Consider the following 19544-nt stretch of genomic DNA (forward strand, 5'->3'; position numbering starts at 1 on the left):
CTTAAGTTCAATGACATAACAACCAAGGAATGCAACATTTCCTCTTTTAAAAATATTTATAAAAATCCTTTTCTCTCAATACTGACCAAATGTCAAGAACTGAGAAGTAGACTCTTAGGACACAGAATTCTTGCTAACAGGGCAGCAGCTTTACTTAAGTAGCCATGAGTTGCTGCTTAGGTAGCTGGCAGCCTGTTGCAAAGGGGAGGGGTAACTGTGAGGAAGAGGGCAGATTCCTGTATCAAGACAAGAGCGGGAAGAGAAAGCTTGGTCTTATGAAAATCTTCCACTTTGCTATGACTATTTCTCAGAGCTTCAACTCATAGCAGCTGCTTCACAGCTCTGTAAGTATGGGAAACATGGCTCAATGAACCAGGGCCTGTGAATTCTCACCTTGAACCAAAATTCACTCTCAGTCATTACCCTATCTCATGTTTGGTTTCATCTTCAACATAGGCTAATATTATACCATGCAGAATGAATAAGAAGAGTGTTCCTGAGAACATAAACATGCAAATGCTTAGAAACTGCATTTTAGAATTGGGGAATAGTGTTTTATAGCACTGACCTCATAGTTCAAAAGCAGGGGTGGGCAGGGTTGGTGTAAGGAAAAACATGATCTGATGTCAGTGTTGGCAGGAGATATTCCACCTACACCCAAGGAGGGAACTGCTTATTCAAGAGAAGACATCAGAAAGCACAGGCTACCTCATCACACAAAAAGAGAGATGGCGGCCACATCTTAAAAGCGATGGAGTTCATTCCTAGGCAACGGCAGCTTTTCCAGTTGACATTGACATTTGCTTTTCACAAGAGCACAAGCCCTCCTTGCAGCTGAACTGGTGCTGGGCATGCATTTTGCTGTCTCAGGCAATAAACAAGAGAGAACAATGAAGAAAAGCAACCAGCAAGAGCATTCCTGCCTTTCCGGCACAAACATTTCTATCCATCTGCAGACCGGAACCTCCAAGAAGCTAGATGACAAGATAGTTCCTGTACAAATGGGAAGATGGAATCCACCTCGCAGATAGTTCCAAAATTTCTTGTGCTTGTTTGAACTTGCCATTCATTTGATATTTGACTCCACAGGAATGGACTGCTGAATATCACATGCAGAAACCAAACTGAGAAATGATGCTTTTGTTCAATGAAAAACATTGCAAACAATGGAAGGTGGATAGTGCAATACTACATGAAAAATGTTTGTTTTCTACATTTGTGTAAATTTGCAAGTACACCCACAGAGAAACTCCTCTTCTGCCTTCCTGATGAGAGTGGAAGACCTGGATTTGTGCATCTCCCTTTGGTCCCCCTTGGTACCTTGCCCTGCACATCTTCACAGCAAAGAGTAGCAGGGCAAAGGAGGGGAGGGCATTTTCCCTTGTGCAACACTGTTCTACCCACTGTGACCATTCCTGAATAAACAGCCTATTGGACAAATAATATCTAGACTCCCATGTGAGTACTTAAAGTACATAAACAAAGATATCAGACTTATAACTTTTTATCTTAAGACTGGTAACATCGGTCTGTGCTGCGGCTCACTAGGCTAATCCTCCGCCTTGTGGCGCCGGCACACCGGGTTCTAGTCCCGGTCAGGGTGCCGGATTCTGTCCCGGTTGCCCCTCTTCCAGGCCAGCTCTCTGCTTGGCCAGGGAGTGCAGTGGAGGATGGTCCAAGTACTTGGGCCCTGCACCCCATGGGAGACCAGGGATAAGTACCTGGCTCCTGCCATCGGATCAGCGCGGTGCGCCGGCCGCAGCGTGCCGGCCATGGCGGCCATTGGAGGGTGAACCAATGGCAAAGGAAGAACTTTCTCTCTGTCTCTCTCTCTCTCACTATCCACTCTGCCTGTCAAAAAAAAAAAAAAAAGACTGGTAACATCATTAAAAAATCAAATCTAGGCAAGGGGCAAGACTTTGATTATGTGGCTATCAAGGTATGATTTCACAATAATCTCCCGAAGACTGGTACAAAGGGTAAGGAGTAACAGTACAGCCAATTAATATGTCCCTGATCTGGCATTTGGATCTCCTTCAATAAATACAGCTGAGTGGACTGACAGAATGCAAAAGAGAGAGGAGACAATCCAATTCTTAAGTATTCTTGTGCATAACAAAAATAAAATACTAATGAATGTGATTATGCCATGAATGCCTTTCTGAAAACACATTTCTGGTTTTCTTACATCACATTCTTGTCCCATAAGAGGCATGAGAACCAATATTTATGGAGTACTTACTATGAGCTAAATATTTGAGAGACATTATTTCCTTCATTTTTCACAATATCAAATGGATACTATTGTTATTCCCATTTTCACACAAGTAGACTGAATCCAAGAGGATAAAAATCTTAGAGTTACCATATAGCTGAAAGCAGAGTTAGAAATCAGATAAGTTGTGTTCAATTAGAAACAGAATACTTTCTATCACATGCTGTTGCATCATTTTATTTCTAAAAATTTAATAGACTTATTGGAAAGGCAGAGAGAGAAAAACAGAGAGGGAACGAGAGAGCTCCCAGAGGGGTCCACTCCTAAAATGCCCACAATGACCAGGTCCAAGACAGGGAGCCAGGGATGTAACCTACATGGGTAACAGGAACAACTACTTGAGCCATCACCATTGCCTCCCAGGATCTACATTAGCAGGAAGCTGGAGGGAGAAACTAGAGCAGAGAATTGAACCGAGGTGCTCTGATGTGGGATGCAGGTGTCTTAACTGGTACTTAAGTACTAGGCTAAGCACTCACTCCCTGCTGCATCATTTTCTCCTATCAATGTAGAGTTCTAACATGTCTTCTCTTATTGCTGGTTGTCCAGAAGAAACCATAATTATACACTTCCTAGCCGCCACATCTATCCATATCCATATTCATACTGCAGGGGTCAATGGCATGAACTCTGGAGTGAAACCAGTCTGCATCCTAACAGCAGCCCTGATCATGTAGAGTGAGCAAGATGCTTGGTCACTGTGACTCATTTTCCCTTTTGTAAAAGTTACACTGCAGGGCCAGCACTGTGGCGAAGCAGGTAAAGCTGCCACCTGAAGCATCAGCATCCCATATAGGCTCTGGTTCGAGTACCAGCTGTTCCACTTCTGATCCAGCTGCCTGCTAATGTGCCTGGGAAAGCAGAGGAAGACAGCCCAAGTGCTTGGACCCCTGTACCCACGTAGGAGACGCAGATGAAGCTCCTGGCTTGGGACTTCAGTCTGGCTCAGTCTGGTCATTGTGGCCATTTGGGGAGTGAACCAGCAGATGGAAGTTTCTCTCTCTCACTTTTTCTCAAGAAAAAAAAATGTTACACTGATAGTGCCCATAGGTTAAAATGGTGTTTGTAACATTTTGAGCACGATGTATTAGCCATCACTATTATATCAATAAGGGTAGGACTTTTGAGTAATTTACTCCTTCAGTGTATCATAGCTGGAAGAGTTCAGGCAATGCAAATTTAGTGCTAAGGAGACTGAGATTAAAATAAGATCAATTTATATATCAGTTAATTTTATGTCTGTTTTGTGTCCAAAGATTCCAGAATCCCATTCTCTTATATCAATATGGAGACCAGTTGGCAGCACTAAAATCTTCCATATAAATATCAAGGGCCATTAGAGCTCCCTGAATTAGTACAATTCCATACTCCTTACAAACTACATGACATACTGAAGACCAGAGAATAGTTAGTAAAGTAAAATGTGACTCTTTTATTGTTGCAATTAAAAATCCTGATATAATATATTCACAGCAACATTATTCAAAATAGCTAGAGTAAGCAAGCAACCTAAGTGCCCACTGAAAAGTGCATGAGGCATATAAATACTATGCATGAGGCAAAATGGGGCATATAAATACTATGGAATAGTATTCAGCCCTAACAAGGAAGGAATGTCTGACACCTGCTACAACACGGAGAAACTTTGAGGGCATTCTACTAAGTGACATGAGCCAGTCACAAAAAGACAGTACTGCAGGATTCCACTTACTAAGGTATCTAAAGCAGTCAGGGGTATGGAGACGGAAAGCAGCAGGGTGGTCAACAGTGGATGGTGGGAGCGAGGAGTGCAGAACTGTCACTTAATGGGTACAGAGTTTCAGTTTTACAAGATGAAAAAATGTTCTGGAGATGGGATGCACAATCACATGAAATACACTTAACTGTACACTGCAAAATGGCTAAGATAGTAAATTTTATGTTGCATGTCTTTTACTATGATTTTTTTTTAAATTTTAATGATGATTTCAACCAAATAAACTGCAGCTATCATGGGATCTGTTATTGCTGATCCTTTGAGTTCTGATGAAACTTTCAATTCTTCTCCCAGTCAGCAGCCAGTCTCAGTGATGTGCTACAGCTGCTTTGTGTCTGGGCCTCCCACCTTTGGCCTTTGATTCTTTCCCAGGGGAACTACACATAGGACCCTTGAGTCAAGGCTGTGTGTGGACAGCATGCATGTGTGTGCCCCTGGGTGGTCCTGCTGAGTCCTTAACATATGGGAGACCAGTTGGCAACACTAAAATCTTCCATACAGAGAATCTCATGGTTGTCAGATGTAATGTTGTTTCTGATGACACTGTAGTTCTAGGCATTGCCCCAGGGCCTCTGTATCCACTTTTGCATGGTGTGTGAATGTCAAATGTACAGTTAATAGCTTGGGAAACTCCCTCAAGTAGGGGGAATTTAGCCCCTTCATCAATAGGACCTACTTGGATTCCTGGTTTCAATATGGGTCCTTGAGATTAGAATTGCTGCCTGTTAATTCTTTCATTATCTGTAGGAATTTCCCAAGCATGTGTGAATTGAGTATCTTATTTTCCCTAGGCAGGAAGGAGAAGAAGGGAGGACAGACTGCTCATAGTTCAACACCAGTGAGAGCCACTTAGAACTCTAGTAGTCTATTAGCTAATTAACACGATTATTCATCAAAATAGCAGTATAGGGACTCGTGTTTTGGCAAAACAGATTAGGTGACTGCCTGTGATGCTAGAATCCCATCTGAACACCAGTTCAAGTCCTGGCTGCTGCACTTCCAGTCCAGCTGCCTGCCAATGTGCCTGGGAAAGCAGCGGAAGATGGTCCAAGTTCTTGGACCCCTGCAGCCACGTGGGAGACCTGGATGAAGTTCCTGGCTCCTGGCTTCGGCCTGGCCCAGCCCTGGCTGTTGCAGCCATTTGGGAGCTAGCCTGCAGATGGAAGGCCTTTGTCTCTCTCTCTCTTTGTGACTCTGCTTTTCAAATAAATAAAATAAGTCTTTAAAAAAATAGCAGTGTAGTGTAGTGTACATAGGAATCTATGTCACTAATAACTACTTCATTTTGATGTTAGCATAAATTCCTTGTTCTTCCCTTTCTGATGTCTGTAAGCACAGTACCTCTATTACTTTGCACTGTGAAATGTTATTGGAAGCCACAGCAACTCACACCATTGATGGAGCAGAGAGTTAGCCACTGACAGCAATGGCACCTACTTTTACTATTATTAGGATTACTTTAAAACACAGCCTTCAAATAGCTTGTCGTTGGGGCTGCAATGCAAAGCGACCGTTTTTCACCCTGAATATTTCATGATTCAGATCCACGATGAAAGGAGGGGCCGCTCTGAAGGTCAAGTGCCACCTGTTACCGGAAAGCAGCCGCATGACCTCTGACCAGAGTGCTGAAGGGGAGCTGGGGCCACATCTGTGATTTCTATCAGCACCCAGCTTCTCCAGCCCAAGAAGAGGCCAGGACAGATGTCGGTTACAGAGGGGAAGTGGCTTTCAAAAGACTGAGATGAAAGAGCCGTTGGACTCAGATCACTTACTGCAGTGACAGATTCTCTCATGCACAGGCCCAAGAAATGACCTGCCCTTGGCCTTTTACAATGTTGTTTCCAGAATGTCTCCCTGTCAGGAGACTGGAGAGAAGCCACAGCAGGTGAGACCATCGGGTGTGATCAAGGGGTCTTGAGGGCAAAACCAAAGTAATTTCAGCCCTCAGAATCCCAGCAATGGGAGGGGAGGAGTAGGGACCCTGCCTAGACGGAGCGGCTTCCGTTTCTCAGGCTGAGAAAGTGAAAGTGCCCTCTGCATTAACTATTTCAGTAGGGGTCCAGATACTTTTAATGAGAAGGGGAAGCAGAGGCATCAAATTAAGTTTCCCTTTTGGGTCCCATCAGGAACAGGTGTTTGCCTCACTCAGGAACGCTTTCACAGGGTGATTTCATGCATAGCTAAGGGCAGTAACTGGATTTTTTGGCTGTTAAAGCTGTGGTTGATTTACATAATCAGGGCATTATCACTCCAGTGGCTTTCTACGAGTATGATATTAAATGTGTATGTGTATACACAATGCTGGACTCAAACGAAAGGACCATCCAGCGTCTCCTTGACATTCTTGGGAATATTTGCAATATCAGGGCGGCTCTCTTGTCCTCCAGTTGTAACAGAACACTTTGTACAGAAAATCTCATTCAATTTTTATCACAATCCCATGAGATAGGAATTACTGTTATTATTGGGAAGACTGATGCTTAAAGAGGTTGAATACCCTGCTCAGGATGCAGAACCAACAAGTGTCAGAGTTGGGTTTGGGCTGAGGAAGTCCAGAGCTCTGCTGTTGACCGCGTATCCACCAGATAAGAGGCACCCAGTAGGCAGGCTGCACAAAGTCACAAGGAAATCCTGTGTCACCCTCTGCAAAGCCCTCTCTCACTTCCCTCTCCTTCACGCGGCTGATCCACAGCCTGGGCTGTGTGGCATTCCCTCTGACCACTTCACCCAGGGTCTCTCTGCTTATGCCGATGTCAATCCCTTCCATGGCTAACATCTGACCTGCCATCTGTGTGTGGCCCTGTTGATAAATGCCTCTCTCCGAACAGTGTGTCCGGAAGACAAGAGTCAGGCAGAAAGCCCTTGCCCACTCTCCACAACGAATGGCAAGCCCTCTGTGGGCTTCTGGCGTTGCATCATTCACACAGCCCTAACTGCCTGTTTTCTTTAAACAGGGCTTCCCCCTGCACCACATCACCCCCGTCTGACAGTTGCACGAGAAAGAGGGAAAAGCCGATTGAGCTCACAGTCATCGGCTTGGTCTTTCCACTCCCTGCTGATGTGTTCATCCTTTCCCTCCCAGAGTTTCAGCTGGCTGGATGCTGGAAGAGGCTGCTGCACTGTGTTGCTATGTTCCAGAGGGATGGAAGGATGGCAAATGATACAGATGGGTGGACAGATGATGGATGCATGGATGGATAGATATTCTTGATGTGGGTTTCCCAGAAGCAACTTGAGATAAGAATTCACATGCAAGCAGGAAAGTGAGGGAACAGAGAAGTGAGAAACAGGGAAGGTAAGAAAATTAGTCAAAGGAGAATAATCAGGCAAATTGCCATTGAAGGAAAATGGAGCCTAATTCCTTCAGGAAAGTGTGGAGGCCAGTGTAGAAGTTAACTCAGAGTGGTCCATCATCATCATCATCATCAAGTTTCATCCTAAATCTACTAAATCAGACTGTATATTTTACCAGGATTCCCAAGGGATAAAGTCTGCAGAGTACTGAGAGAGACTATGCCCCAAAGTTAATCAGCCAAGCCTGCGTGTGCTCGGACAGCTCACGCTCCAGTGGTCCACAAGGAAGTCCCCAGAGGGAAGATCAGAGGCACCAGCACGAAGCAGCCCCCAGTGTGACGACTACTCCTAGCTCAGCTCCTCTCTGGATAGATATAAATATGATATCAAAGCAGGTTAAATGGCAGTCATAACAAAGCCACCGCTACAGTGCTGATTCAGTGTTAAAGACACATTAAATGGATTACAGCAAGGAAGGTTTCATCCTGGCTTTTATTAGAAATAAAGCAATTTAGGCCGGTGCCGCAGCTCACTTGGCTAATTGCCAAGTGCCAATTGTCAGTGCCTGCGGCGCCTGCACCCCAGGTTCTAGTCCTGGTTGGGGTGCTGGATTCTGTCCCGGTTGCTCCTCTTCCAGTTCAGCTCTCTGCTGTGGCCCGGGAAGGCAGTGGAAGATGGCCCAAGTGCTTGGGCCCTGCACCCCCTTGGGAGACCAGGAGGAAGCACCTGGCTTCTGGCTTCAGATCAGTGCAGCATGCTGACCATAGTGGACATTTGGGGGGTGAACCAACGGAAGGAAGACCTATCACTCTGTCTCTCTCTCTCACTGTCTAACTCTGCCTGTACAAAAAAAAAAAAAAAAAAAAAAAAAAAAAAGAAATAAAGCAATTTACATAGTACAGAATACCATTGTCACAATTAGTTTTAAGAGCATTAAAACAAAGTATTATTTTAACTTAGCAGTTATTTCAGACGCTTGCAATTGGGTCATGAAGGAGGTCAAGAGATGACTCCTGCATTCCATTTCCTTATTATAACCCCTCGCGTGCACCCTCAGGAGGGCTGTGGGGGTACAGGACCCCTGCTCTGACATCGCAATGCAGTGACAATCTGTGTACCCCATTTATTCTGGAGAACATTCAAAAGCTGCAATTAGAATGGAAAAAAAGATTTGACTTCTATTATGATGTTAAATACTGGTAAAGGCATTTGGATAACATCCAGAAAAATCTATGACTGTTCCCAGACACAACAAAGTAACTACACAAGGAGAGCAGTTTCCACAGAGATGTGAGTTTTGTTACCTGACACTGGCATTTTAAAGGAGATTCAGAGTATTACATAGCATACAAAGGGGAAAAAAGGTCTTTATTCAAAGAATTCAACATACAACCCAAGCTTCTAAATTAACACAGGAAAAGAATGGACAGATTTACTTCTTAGGATTGCTGAATTTAAAAACAAATCTTATGGAAAAGTGTGAGTTCAACAATTTTGCATAGGAATGGATATGTTAATGTCTGAGCTCACATTATAAGTCTAATACTTTAAATTCATTAACTATAACTAAAATTAAAAGTAAATTAGCTATATGTTCTTTATACATGTTTATGCTCAAAATAACACCAAATCAATTTTAAAATATTCAGAATATTATAAAAGTATATTTATTGCTCATTTTAAAAAGATCTATTTGTTTGAAAGAGCTACAGGGAGAGAAAGACCGATGTATCCCCTGGATTACTCCCCAAATGGCTGCAATGGTCAGGGCTGGGGCCGGCCAAAGGCAAGAGTTTGGAACTCCATCCAGGAGTACCAGGGGCCCAAGCATGTGGGCCATCCTCTGCTGCCTTCCCAGGCAATTAGCAGGGAGCTGGATTAAAGCAGAGCTGCCAGAACTTGAACCAATGCTCTGATAAGGAGGCAACTTAGCCCTCTGCTCCATAACTCTGGCCCCTAAATAATAAACTCTTTGGACTAAGGTTAGGCAGCTGCAAAGTGTCTTCAGTCTTGGGTTGAGAATAAATCAGAACACCAATGGTCTACTTTATATCAAAAACCAAGCATGCTAGGCCAACACTGTTTAGTAGAAATGTAACTGGGACGGGGCCAGTGCTGTGGCACAGCGGGTTAAAGCCCTGGTCTGATGCACTGCCATCCCATATGGGTGCCAGTTCTAGTTCCGGCTGCTCCTCTTCTGATCCAGCTCTCTGCTTTGACCTGGGATAGCAGTAGAAGATGGCCCAAGTCTTTGGGCCCCTGCACCTACATGGGAGACCTGGAGGAAGCTCCTGGCTCCTGGCATCGGATCAGTGCAGCTCCGGTCATTGCGGCCATCTGGGGAGTGAACCAGCAGTTGGAAGACCTCTCTCTCTTTCTCTCCCTCTCTCTGTAACTCTGTATTTCAAATAAATTTTAAAAAATATTAAAAAAAAAAAAAGAAATGTAACTGGGAGCCACAAAAGTAAGTCATGTATATAATTTTAAATGTCTAGCAGCCCCTTTAGAAAAGCAAAAAGAAACAGGTTGAATTTAAATAGTACATTATTTAACCCAATATGTATAACATGTTCTCATTATTAATATTTACCCTGCTCAAATATTTGAAGATGAAGCATTCAACATCACATTTTAAGGGTCCCAAAGTCACTGTGCTGGCCAGCTCAGGTCTGGACAATATGTTTAGTGAAGTAAGTTGTCTTTGAGATATCTGCAGAATATTTAACAGCCACATCAGGAGTGCTCACCTGGGCTGGCACTGTGGCGCAGTGCTGGCATCCCATACGGGCAGAGTTTGAGTCCCTGCTGTTCCATTTCTGATGCAGTTCTCTGCTATGGCCTTGGAAAGCAGTGAAAGGTGGCCCAAATCTTTGGGTTCCTGCACCCGTGTGGGAGACCAGAAAGAAGCTCCTGGCTCCTGGCTCCTGGCTTTAGATCAGCTCAGCTCCGATGGTTGTGGTCATTTAGGAGAGTGAACCAGCAGGTGGAAGACCTTTCTCTCTCTCTCTCTCTCTCTCTCTCTGTCTCTGCTTCTCTCTCTAACTATGTCTTTGAAATAAATAAATCTTTTTTAAAAAAAGTGCTCACCCAAACTGTGAAGCTGAAACTATTTCTATTACGGTGAGGTCGGGTCTCTTCCATTTATGTTCAGACCTTCAGCCACCTAACAGTTTTCTCTAAGGCTGACATTAGCACCCAACTGAATTTCATGTGCTTCCATTCATCTAAATACGTGTCATGAGCGGCATCCACACACATACCCAGCCCTTGCAGCATCTCAAAGCTGACGAGATTCCTTTGAAAAATACGAAAAAGTTTTAATTCTGAATTACTTTTTAGTGCCACAAAGGCCAGCGCCAGCATATTCTGTTTTCTTAAATGTTTATTTATTTGAGAGGCAGAGAGAAAGGGAGAGACAGAGGCAGAGACAGATGGAGACAGAGCTCCTGTTCACTGAAGCCAAATGCCTGCAACAGCTGGGACTGGCCTGGACTTGCAGCCAGAAGCAGGGAACCCAGGCTTGGTCTTCTATGTGAGTGGCAGGAACCCGCTCACTTAAGTATCACCGCTGCCTCCATGGGTCTACACTGGCAGGAACCTGGGCGCAGGAGCAGAAGCCAGGTCTCCAGGACTTGCGCATCTTAACAATGAATCTAAATGCCCATCCTAGGATATTCTGCTTTTAAAATTCTTCCCCCACTGAACAGCCTGCTTTCCCTCTCCCCCAGGCCCTGGCGACTGGCATCCTACTTTCTGTCTTCACGAAGCTGACTGCTCCAGGGACCATATGTAAGTAGTCATGCATTACTTTTCTTTTGGTGGCTGGCTTCTTAGCATAATACCCTCAAGGCCATCCATGTCCGTGGGTTAGAATTTCCTTCCTTTTTAAGGCTGAAAAATATTTTTCATTGTATGTATACCCTACATTTGTTTAAATCCTTAATAATTTTTAACAAGGGTCCCCACATTTTTATCTTGTACTTACTGCAAGCTATCATAACTGATTCTGGTTTTGTTCCATCATATAATATTTCTGTTGAAAAAAATTTATGAAGAATATGATATTAGAGGCAGATTGAATCAATAGTGAATGCTTCATAAAACTACTCCAATAATTGAAGAGAAAATTGCTAAGAGTTAAACCTCCTGAAGACTAGAAAGTTCCAAAATCCTTACTATCACATCTAGTGTGGTGTGCTCCCCCTCCAGTGAGGGCTGGCGGTGTGCTCCCCCTCCAGTGAGGGCTGGCGGCAATGTTATCATGCATAGAGGTGACAGGTGCGCTTAGCCTCCTTTCTTATTCCAAAATTTGACCAGAGTGCCACAGCCCACAACAAATGAGCCCTGGCACACATGACTTTTTCAAATGACAGAGCCATTTTCTTCCCAGTGTCCTTATGCCCACACAAAGACCTAGATGGAGCTCTGATTTAAAGGTTTTCCTGTACCTTTCACATTCTACCAATCTTTGTGGAAATCAGAGCAACGGCTTTCTTCTTGACTCCAGTTTTGTCACCTTTGTAAGGTGCTTGTTCTTGCCAGCTCCATGGTGGCGCTCAGAGATCCAGAAGGCCCAAACAAACAATGTAAAACAACCAGTGTTCAAGTCATATTTCTCGCAAAAGAACAACAATCAGGCTATCAGCAAAATTCTCATTAGCACTGACAGAGGCCAGAACAACTGAAGAATGGCTTTAAGTTTTGGGAGAAAACAGTTGTCAATATGGAAAGTTTGGTGTAACTAAATTATTGTTCTAGAGTAAAGGTGCAATAAAGACAATCTCCAAAAATCAAGTATGACACAGTATATTTATAACTCACAGGAATTCCCTCACTCAAACTACAAATGGGGGCTGGCACTATGGCGTAGCAGGTAAAGCCACTACCTGCAGTGCTGGCATCCATATGGGTGCTGGCTCATGTTCTGGTTGCTCCACTTCTGATCCAACTCTCTGCTATGGCCTGGGAAAACAGTGGAAGATGGCCCAAGTCCTTGGGCCCCTGTACCATCGTGGGAGACCTGGAAGAAGCTCCTGGCTCCAGGCTTCAAATTGGCCCAGCTCCAGCCATTGCGGCCATCTGGGGAGTGAACCAGCAGATGGAAGACCTTCTCTCTCTGCCTCTCTTTAACTCTGCCTTTCAAATAATAAATAAACAAATCTTTTTAAAAAAAAAACTACATTGTATATAAATTAGCAGGAAGAAAATTAAACTCAGAAAGAAAGAATGGCCTTTAAGAAAATTAAGGGGAAGTTTCTCCTGCACCCATCTAATAATTTTTCATATTTTTATTTCTTTCTTCTCTATGTTCTATTCTGAATATTTTTCAGGTTTTTCTAGTTTACTAATCTCTATTTCTTGAGTTTAATTTTTAAAATTTTATTTAAGTCACACAAGTTTCATGTATTTCATTTAAACAGATTTAGGAACATAGTGATACTTCCACCCTAGCCTGCTTCCGCCCATGCTCCAACTCTCCTTCCTCCTCCCTCTCCCATTCCTACTCTTAATTTTTGCAAAGATCTACTTTCAGTTTACTTGATGATCATAAAGTTAACAAAACACTAAGTAAAAGAGTTCAACAAATAGTATGGAGAAAAAAAAAAAAACACCACCATTCCTCAACAGAAGAGACAAGGGCTATTCCAATCATCAATCTTAAAATGTCTATTTCATTCCAACGCATTACATTGTAGGTACTCTATTAGTTACCTTGAATCAGGGAAAACATATGGTATTTGTCTTTTTGTGACTGTCTTATTTCACTAAGTATAATGGTTTCCATTTGCATTCATTTGATACAAAAGACAGGATTTCATTTTTTATAGCTGAGTAGTACTCCATAGTGTGTGTGTATAAAATTTCCTTATCCAGTTCTAATAAATTTATGTAATTATTAAGATTAAATACCTGAGGCTTAAAAAAAAAGATAGAAAGGAATTCAGATGCCAGCAAGATAGAATAACAAGAACCACATTTCTCTATCTGTCTGAAAAGAAAAAAGAAAGAACAAATTTAAGAAGTAACACTTTTCAATACACTGACCATCAGGTAACAGGGAACAGTAGTCCCAGGTGATGAGAAACAAGTCAGTCAGTCCCACAAACTGCCCCAGTTTCTGGCTTTAGGGAGTTTTTGGGGCTGTGTCACTGGAAGAGGGAATACAAGCAAAGAATCCTGGAGTCTGTGAGGGGAGAAGATAAAGTTGAGTCTCAAGAGAGCAAGCCTGAGGGCATACGACAGAATCCTGGAAAGAAGGACGCTCCATGGAGGAAGACAGCTCGAGATGCCAGATGAATAATAGTCAGTGTGTGTGTGTAAGGAAAGCAGTCTGGAGGCTGGGAAAGAACCACCCAAAGAGATTAGAGGAGATCCACACCCGAGCTCCACCAGGCCCCGGAATCGTGCCTATTCCCACACGTTCTAGCAACAGACTATGATTCATGGGGCCTGATGTAGGTCTTCCTTTGGTCATGGAAATAATTAGTCTTAAATTGAGCACTACTCCAGTTTGGGCAAACAAATTTTAGGAGGATCAAATCATTTCGAAGGAGCTTAACTGTGTCCCGGAACAAATCTCAAGATTGCTTTTAGGAGCATTTAGGAACTGAGGCAGATGGCAGATTAGTAGACAAGAATAGTAAAACAGTTGTTACGATAGTTAAGTTCTATCTTTTCTAAAATTAAGAAATGACATGGAAAGTATGTTTTCCAAAGTCCCAACTCCAATTTCTAGAAATAAAAATTAAAATGTCTACAAGAAAAATGCACTGAATAGGATTAAAAGAATAGTACACAGTGCAGCAGAAGTCCAGTGGACTTAAAGGTATAACAACAGAAACTATCTAAAATGAAATAGAAATAAAAAAAGAATTCAAAACAATAAAAAGCATTAGCATAACACGACTTCAGCTCAATCAATATATGTGTAATCAGAGTCTCTATAGAAGGGAATGTGAGAAGGGAACAGGACAAATTTTTGAAAAAAAAAATAGACAAAAATTTGATAAACACAACATTCATGGGAAAAGGTTAGCACATACTCAAAGAATGCCATAATACAATTTCTCGAAATCCATAACAGATACAATCTGAAAGGCGGCCAAGTATAGAATACCTATTACCCACGGAAGAACACTCTCACTTCCCTGTGCCATAAGGCCAGTGAGAAGATGACAAAGCAATGTTTTTAGACACACACAAACACAACATCTACTAATGTAAAAATGTGTATCTAATGAAATTATCTTTGAAGAATAAACGCAAAGTAAGAACATTTTCAGACTTACAAACACTGAAAGAATGCATCACCAGCATACCCACTCTATAAGAAATGTCAAAGTCCTTTAGGCAGAAAAAAAAATGGTATCAGATGAATACATGTCGCTCCCCCTCTTCGCAGAGGAACGACACAGGACCCTGCACTGTTCTTTTGTCTGCTCGGCCCTTCTCGGGTTTGCTGCTGGTTCTTCCCGGGTTGGCTACCGACCCTTCCACCTCCGTGGAAGGGCGGTTCCCCCTGCCACTTTCCCCACTTCCGCAGGGGAGCGGCACACTGCCGGCCGGCTCTCTCAGGGGCTGCTCAGATGTTCCTCAGGTGTTCCTGGTGCATGTTGTCTCTCTCCTCCTTTATAGTCCTCTTCCACCAATCCCAACTCTGCTACCCACACGCCGAGTACGCTGCTCTCCTCCAATCAGGAGCAGGTCCCACAGTTTATTGGTTGAACTGGAGGCAGCTGTGTAGAAGCTGTTTCCTCCTCTCCCAGTGCCATATTGTGGGAGAGCAGATGCATAGAATAAGTCTTAATTTGAGTAACTTAGTCTAGTCTGAGTTGCTCCCCACAGATACATATCTGCACAAATGTATAGTAGCAAGGAGTAACTATATGGATAAATATGTAATATTGGTATTTAAATTCTTCAAAATATAATTGCTATTTTAGATAAAAATGTTAGCAATGTAATACAACGTTTTATATGCAACAGCACAAAGACTGGGAAGACAGAAGTGGAAGTATACAATTGGAAGATTTATTCTACACATTTAGTGACATAATATCACTTGATAATAGTTTAAATTTTATAATATAAATGGTAAAGAAATCAACACAACAAAACAAAGATCTATTCTAACATTTAACGAAGGAGGTAAAATGAAGCAACAACAATAAACTCAATCCAAAAGAAGGGTGAGGAGGGAAATGAGGACAAAGAGAAAACAAACAGTACAGGGTCGATTTCAATCTTACAATGCAAATAATCACTTCCATGTAAATGGTTTAGACCCCAAATTAAAAGGCAGAGATTGTCAAACTGAGTAGAGGGCAAAACTTAACTGTTTCCTGCTTGCTATAAATATATTTTTTCAGAGACTTATTTATTTGAAAGGCACAGAGAGAGAGAGAGAAAGAGAGAAAGGTATCTTCCACCTGCTGATTCATGCCCCAGATGCTTGTGACAGTGGGGACTGGGCCAGGCCAAAGCCAGGAGAATGGAATTCCATCTAATTCTCCCACGTTGGTGACTGGAACCCGAGTTCTTGGATCACCAACTGCTGCCTCCCAGGATGCTGGATCAGAAGCACAAGAGCTGAGATTAAACCAGCACTCTCATCTGGGATTCAGGTGTTCTAAACAATGGCTTAATATGCTGTGTCACAATACAATACGTTTTAAATACAAGAATACAAATAGATAAAAAGAAAAACTAAGATTCACCATACATTTATAATCAAAAGAACACTGGAGTGGCTATACAGTTGATTCCACATCCATAGATTAAACCAACTGAAGACTGAAAATGCTTTTTAAAATTCATCTGTACGGAACACATATGAACTTTATTTTCTTGTCATTGCTTCCCTAGTAATACAATACAACAACTATTTACATTGTATTAGGCATTGTAAGTAATCTAGAGATGGTTTAGAGTATACAGGAAGACGTGCATAGATTACATACAAATAGTACAGCATTTGACCAACCAAGGATTTTGGTCTCCACCAGGGGTCCTTGAATGAATCCTTTATGGATACAGGGGGACAGCTATATTAATATCAGAGAAATAGTTGACTGGCAAAGAATATTATCAGGGAAAACAAGCCCAACAAATGATAATGGGACTGGTTTCTAAAGAGAACATCATAATCCCAAAATTTATACACCTGATAACAAAACCTAAAAATACATGAAGCAAAATCTGACAGAGCTGCAAGGATAGGCAACTCCACTATTTATCTAACAGACTTTAACATCCCTCTTACAGTAATTGATAGAAAAATTAGACAAAATGTTAGCAGAATATAAAAATATCAAACATTATTATCAACCAATTTGGTCTAATTGACATTTAGAGAGTTCTCCACCCAACAAGAGCAGAATATAATTTTTCTCAGATGCAAATTAAACATCTGCAAGACTAGATCAAATCCTGGGTAGAAAGACAAGTCCATATAAAATAGATTCCCTGACAACAATAGAATTAATGGAAAACCATAGCAGAAAAATCTTTGAAAATTCAGACATATTTGGGAACTAAATATCACACTTCAAAATAACCTTAACCAAGGAAGAAAGCAGAAGGAAAATTATAAAATATTTTGAAAACAAAAATGAAGACATTATACATCAAAGGTTGTATGCGACCACCAAAGTAACATATCAGGGAAATTTATTGAACTCCTCACTTTACTTATAAGAGAAGAGAGACCTCAAGTCAATAACTTGGTTTTCAACTTGCTGAGACAGAACAGAAAGAGCAAATGAAGCTCAAAGCAAGTAGACAAAAGGAAATAATAAAAGTCATGTAGAGATTAATGAAATAGAAAACAGAAAACAATAAAACCCGAAGCCAGATTTTTGCGATAATAAAGTGAATGGAATCCTAGCCAAACTGGTCTGGAGAAAAACAAAAACACAAACTGCCAATATCATGCATAAAAGGGTGACAAAACTACAAATTCCATGGATATTACAAAATACTAAGGGAGTACTAGAAACAACTTTGTATAAGTCAGGGTAACAAACACAAATACTTTGAAAGACACAAAATATCAAAGCTCCTTCAAGAAATATATTTAAATAGATCTACATCTATGAAAAAAATTTAACTTGTATTAAAAAAACCCATAGGTCCAGATAGCTTCTCTCGTGAATCCTACCAAATGGTTAAGAAAGAAGTAATACCAGTTCTACACAGAATTACCAGAGATTGAAGGGCAAATGACACATCCCAACTCATTATATGAAGCTGAAATTACTGGGATAAAGACAATACAGTGCCTTTACAAAGCCCAAAAATTATCACGCAATATTTCTCATGAAGTTAGTGTAATGATTCTTTTTTTCAAGATTTATTTTATTTTATTTATTTGAAAGTCAGAGGTACAGAGAGAGACAGAGAGACACAGAGAGAGCCATCTTCCATCCACTGGTTCACTCCCCAGATGGCACCAATGGCCAGGGCTGAGCCAGGCCAAAGCCAGGAACCAGGAACTTCTTCCAGGTCTCCCAAGTGGCTGTTAAGGACACAAACACTTGTGCCATCTTCTGCTGCTTTTCCCCAGCAATTAGCAGGGAGGTGGATCAAAGGTGGAGCAGCTGGGACACGAACTGGTGCCCATATGAGATGCTGCTGTCGTATATGAGATGCTGCTATGCCACAATGCCGGCCCCTGTCCCATCAAATTCTATAAAAGACTCAATGTAGCTAACAATGGATTCGGAAAATAGCCACAGCAGTTACCTAACATGATATTTCATATACACTTTTATACTTCCCCAATTGTTTTTGACTAAAGAAGGCATTACTGAGTGACTTCCATTCTACAATACTAAATAATGGGGGGAAAACCAAAGTCCTTATATAACTTCCATCTGCTGTTTCACTCCCCAGATGGCCAATTTGACAACTAATAAAAAGGATAACACATCATGACCAAGTCAGGTTTATCTCAGGAACAAAAATTGGGTTTAACATTTCAAATACAATCAAAATCATTCACCATAATACCAAGCAAATACCAAGGCAAAGAGAGACACCACAGGATCTTCTTTTTACATATAAAAAAGCCTTTGAAAATACAATCTCCGCTCCTGTTAAAACTTTCTGGCAGTGGAAATATAACAATAACTTCCTTAGCCTGATAAAGAGCATCTCCAAAAATCCTACAACTAATGTCAGATTTCATGGTCAAAGTTTGAGTGCTTTCCCCTCAGATAAAGAAAAAGATAAGACTGTTGTTTCCACCATTACTATTCATCATGGTATTGGCGATTTTGCCAGTGTAGTAGAAGAGTAAGAAATAAAGACACTGGAATTGAGAAGGAAGATAAAATTTTCTTTTACATGTAACATGATCTTTTATATAGAAAAATCAGCGTAATCCGAAAGAAAGCTATGAGAATCAAGAAATACGAGGGGTGGACGAATATGGCAGAATAGCAACAGGGCAGTTTGCTCTAGGTTGGGCAAAAATAATGGGGAAAAAGTGGAGAAAGTTCACTCTCAGGGCAAAGTTGCAGGGAAAACTGCAGTGGAGATGCTGTGGAAGCAGCAGAGATGCCGTGGACCTGTGTGGGAAGTACCGACACCCAGAAACCAGCACGGACACAGCAAATGATCCCAGCAGCCTTGATCTGGAGAAGGCACCCCCTCTGGCAAGCAAGGTGAGGTCAGACCACACAGGCCCACACCACTGTTGATACAGCTGGAGGGAGAACCTAGTGGACTACACTGTCCTTGAGTGTGGCCCGGAACACTGAGGGGAACAGGGTGACTGCTCACCCAGAGGGGAAATAAAAAAGCAGCACATCTCTCTGTCCCCATCTCCCCCTTCCACAACACCACCCTGTGGCCAGCTGTGGAGGGCTGGTGCCTCCTTGGACATGCGCGGTAGCAGCTGTTGCAGCTCTTGTGTGTGCAGGCAGCAACTTGCGGGGACAGTCTCCATCCTGTTGGCAGGGGCAGCCACGGCAGTTCAGGTGCAATTGGTGGGGACAGTCTCCACTTTGTCAGCAGGGCAACAGTAGCAGCTCCACTGCGCCTACCCCAAAATGGGTGGGGAAGGGGGAGCCATTCCGACCGAAGTGCCACCTCTGGAGACTCTGATATGCACTCAGCACGCTTGTGAAATGAGTAGGGCTGTAGCCGGCAAGTATTGTGCACACGTGTGATCCAGAGATTTTCTAAGAGGGAAAAATCTGCGCTCTCCACTGACTG

The 19544-nt window shown here is 42.3% G+C and overlaps 1 protein-coding gene across 3 annotated transcripts in view; it reads left to right on the forward strand.

The window, feature by feature from the left end:
* LOC103349679 (uncharacterized) overlaps positions 1–19544 on the forward strand; it is a 170017-nt gene that overhangs the window by 94375 nt on the left and 56098 nt on the right. For all 3 annotated transcript variants that reach the window (XR_011388800.1, XR_011388801.1, XM_070074418.1), the window contains exon 6: positions 11054–11114. Coding sequence is in view for 1 of the 3 variants with exons in the window: in XM_070074418.1 (XP_069930519.1) it covers positions 11054–11114 (61 nt within the window). In the remaining 2 variants the exon portion in view is untranslated. The remainder of the gene's footprint in view (positions 1–11053; positions 11115–19544) is intronic.

Source organism: Oryctolagus cuniculus, chromosome 5 (assembly GCF_964237555.1).
Source record: "Oryctolagus cuniculus chromosome 5, mOryCun1.1, whole genome shotgun sequence".
Classification (NCBI taxonomy): domain Eukaryota; kingdom Metazoa; phylum Chordata; class Mammalia; order Lagomorpha; family Leporidae; genus Oryctolagus; species Oryctolagus cuniculus.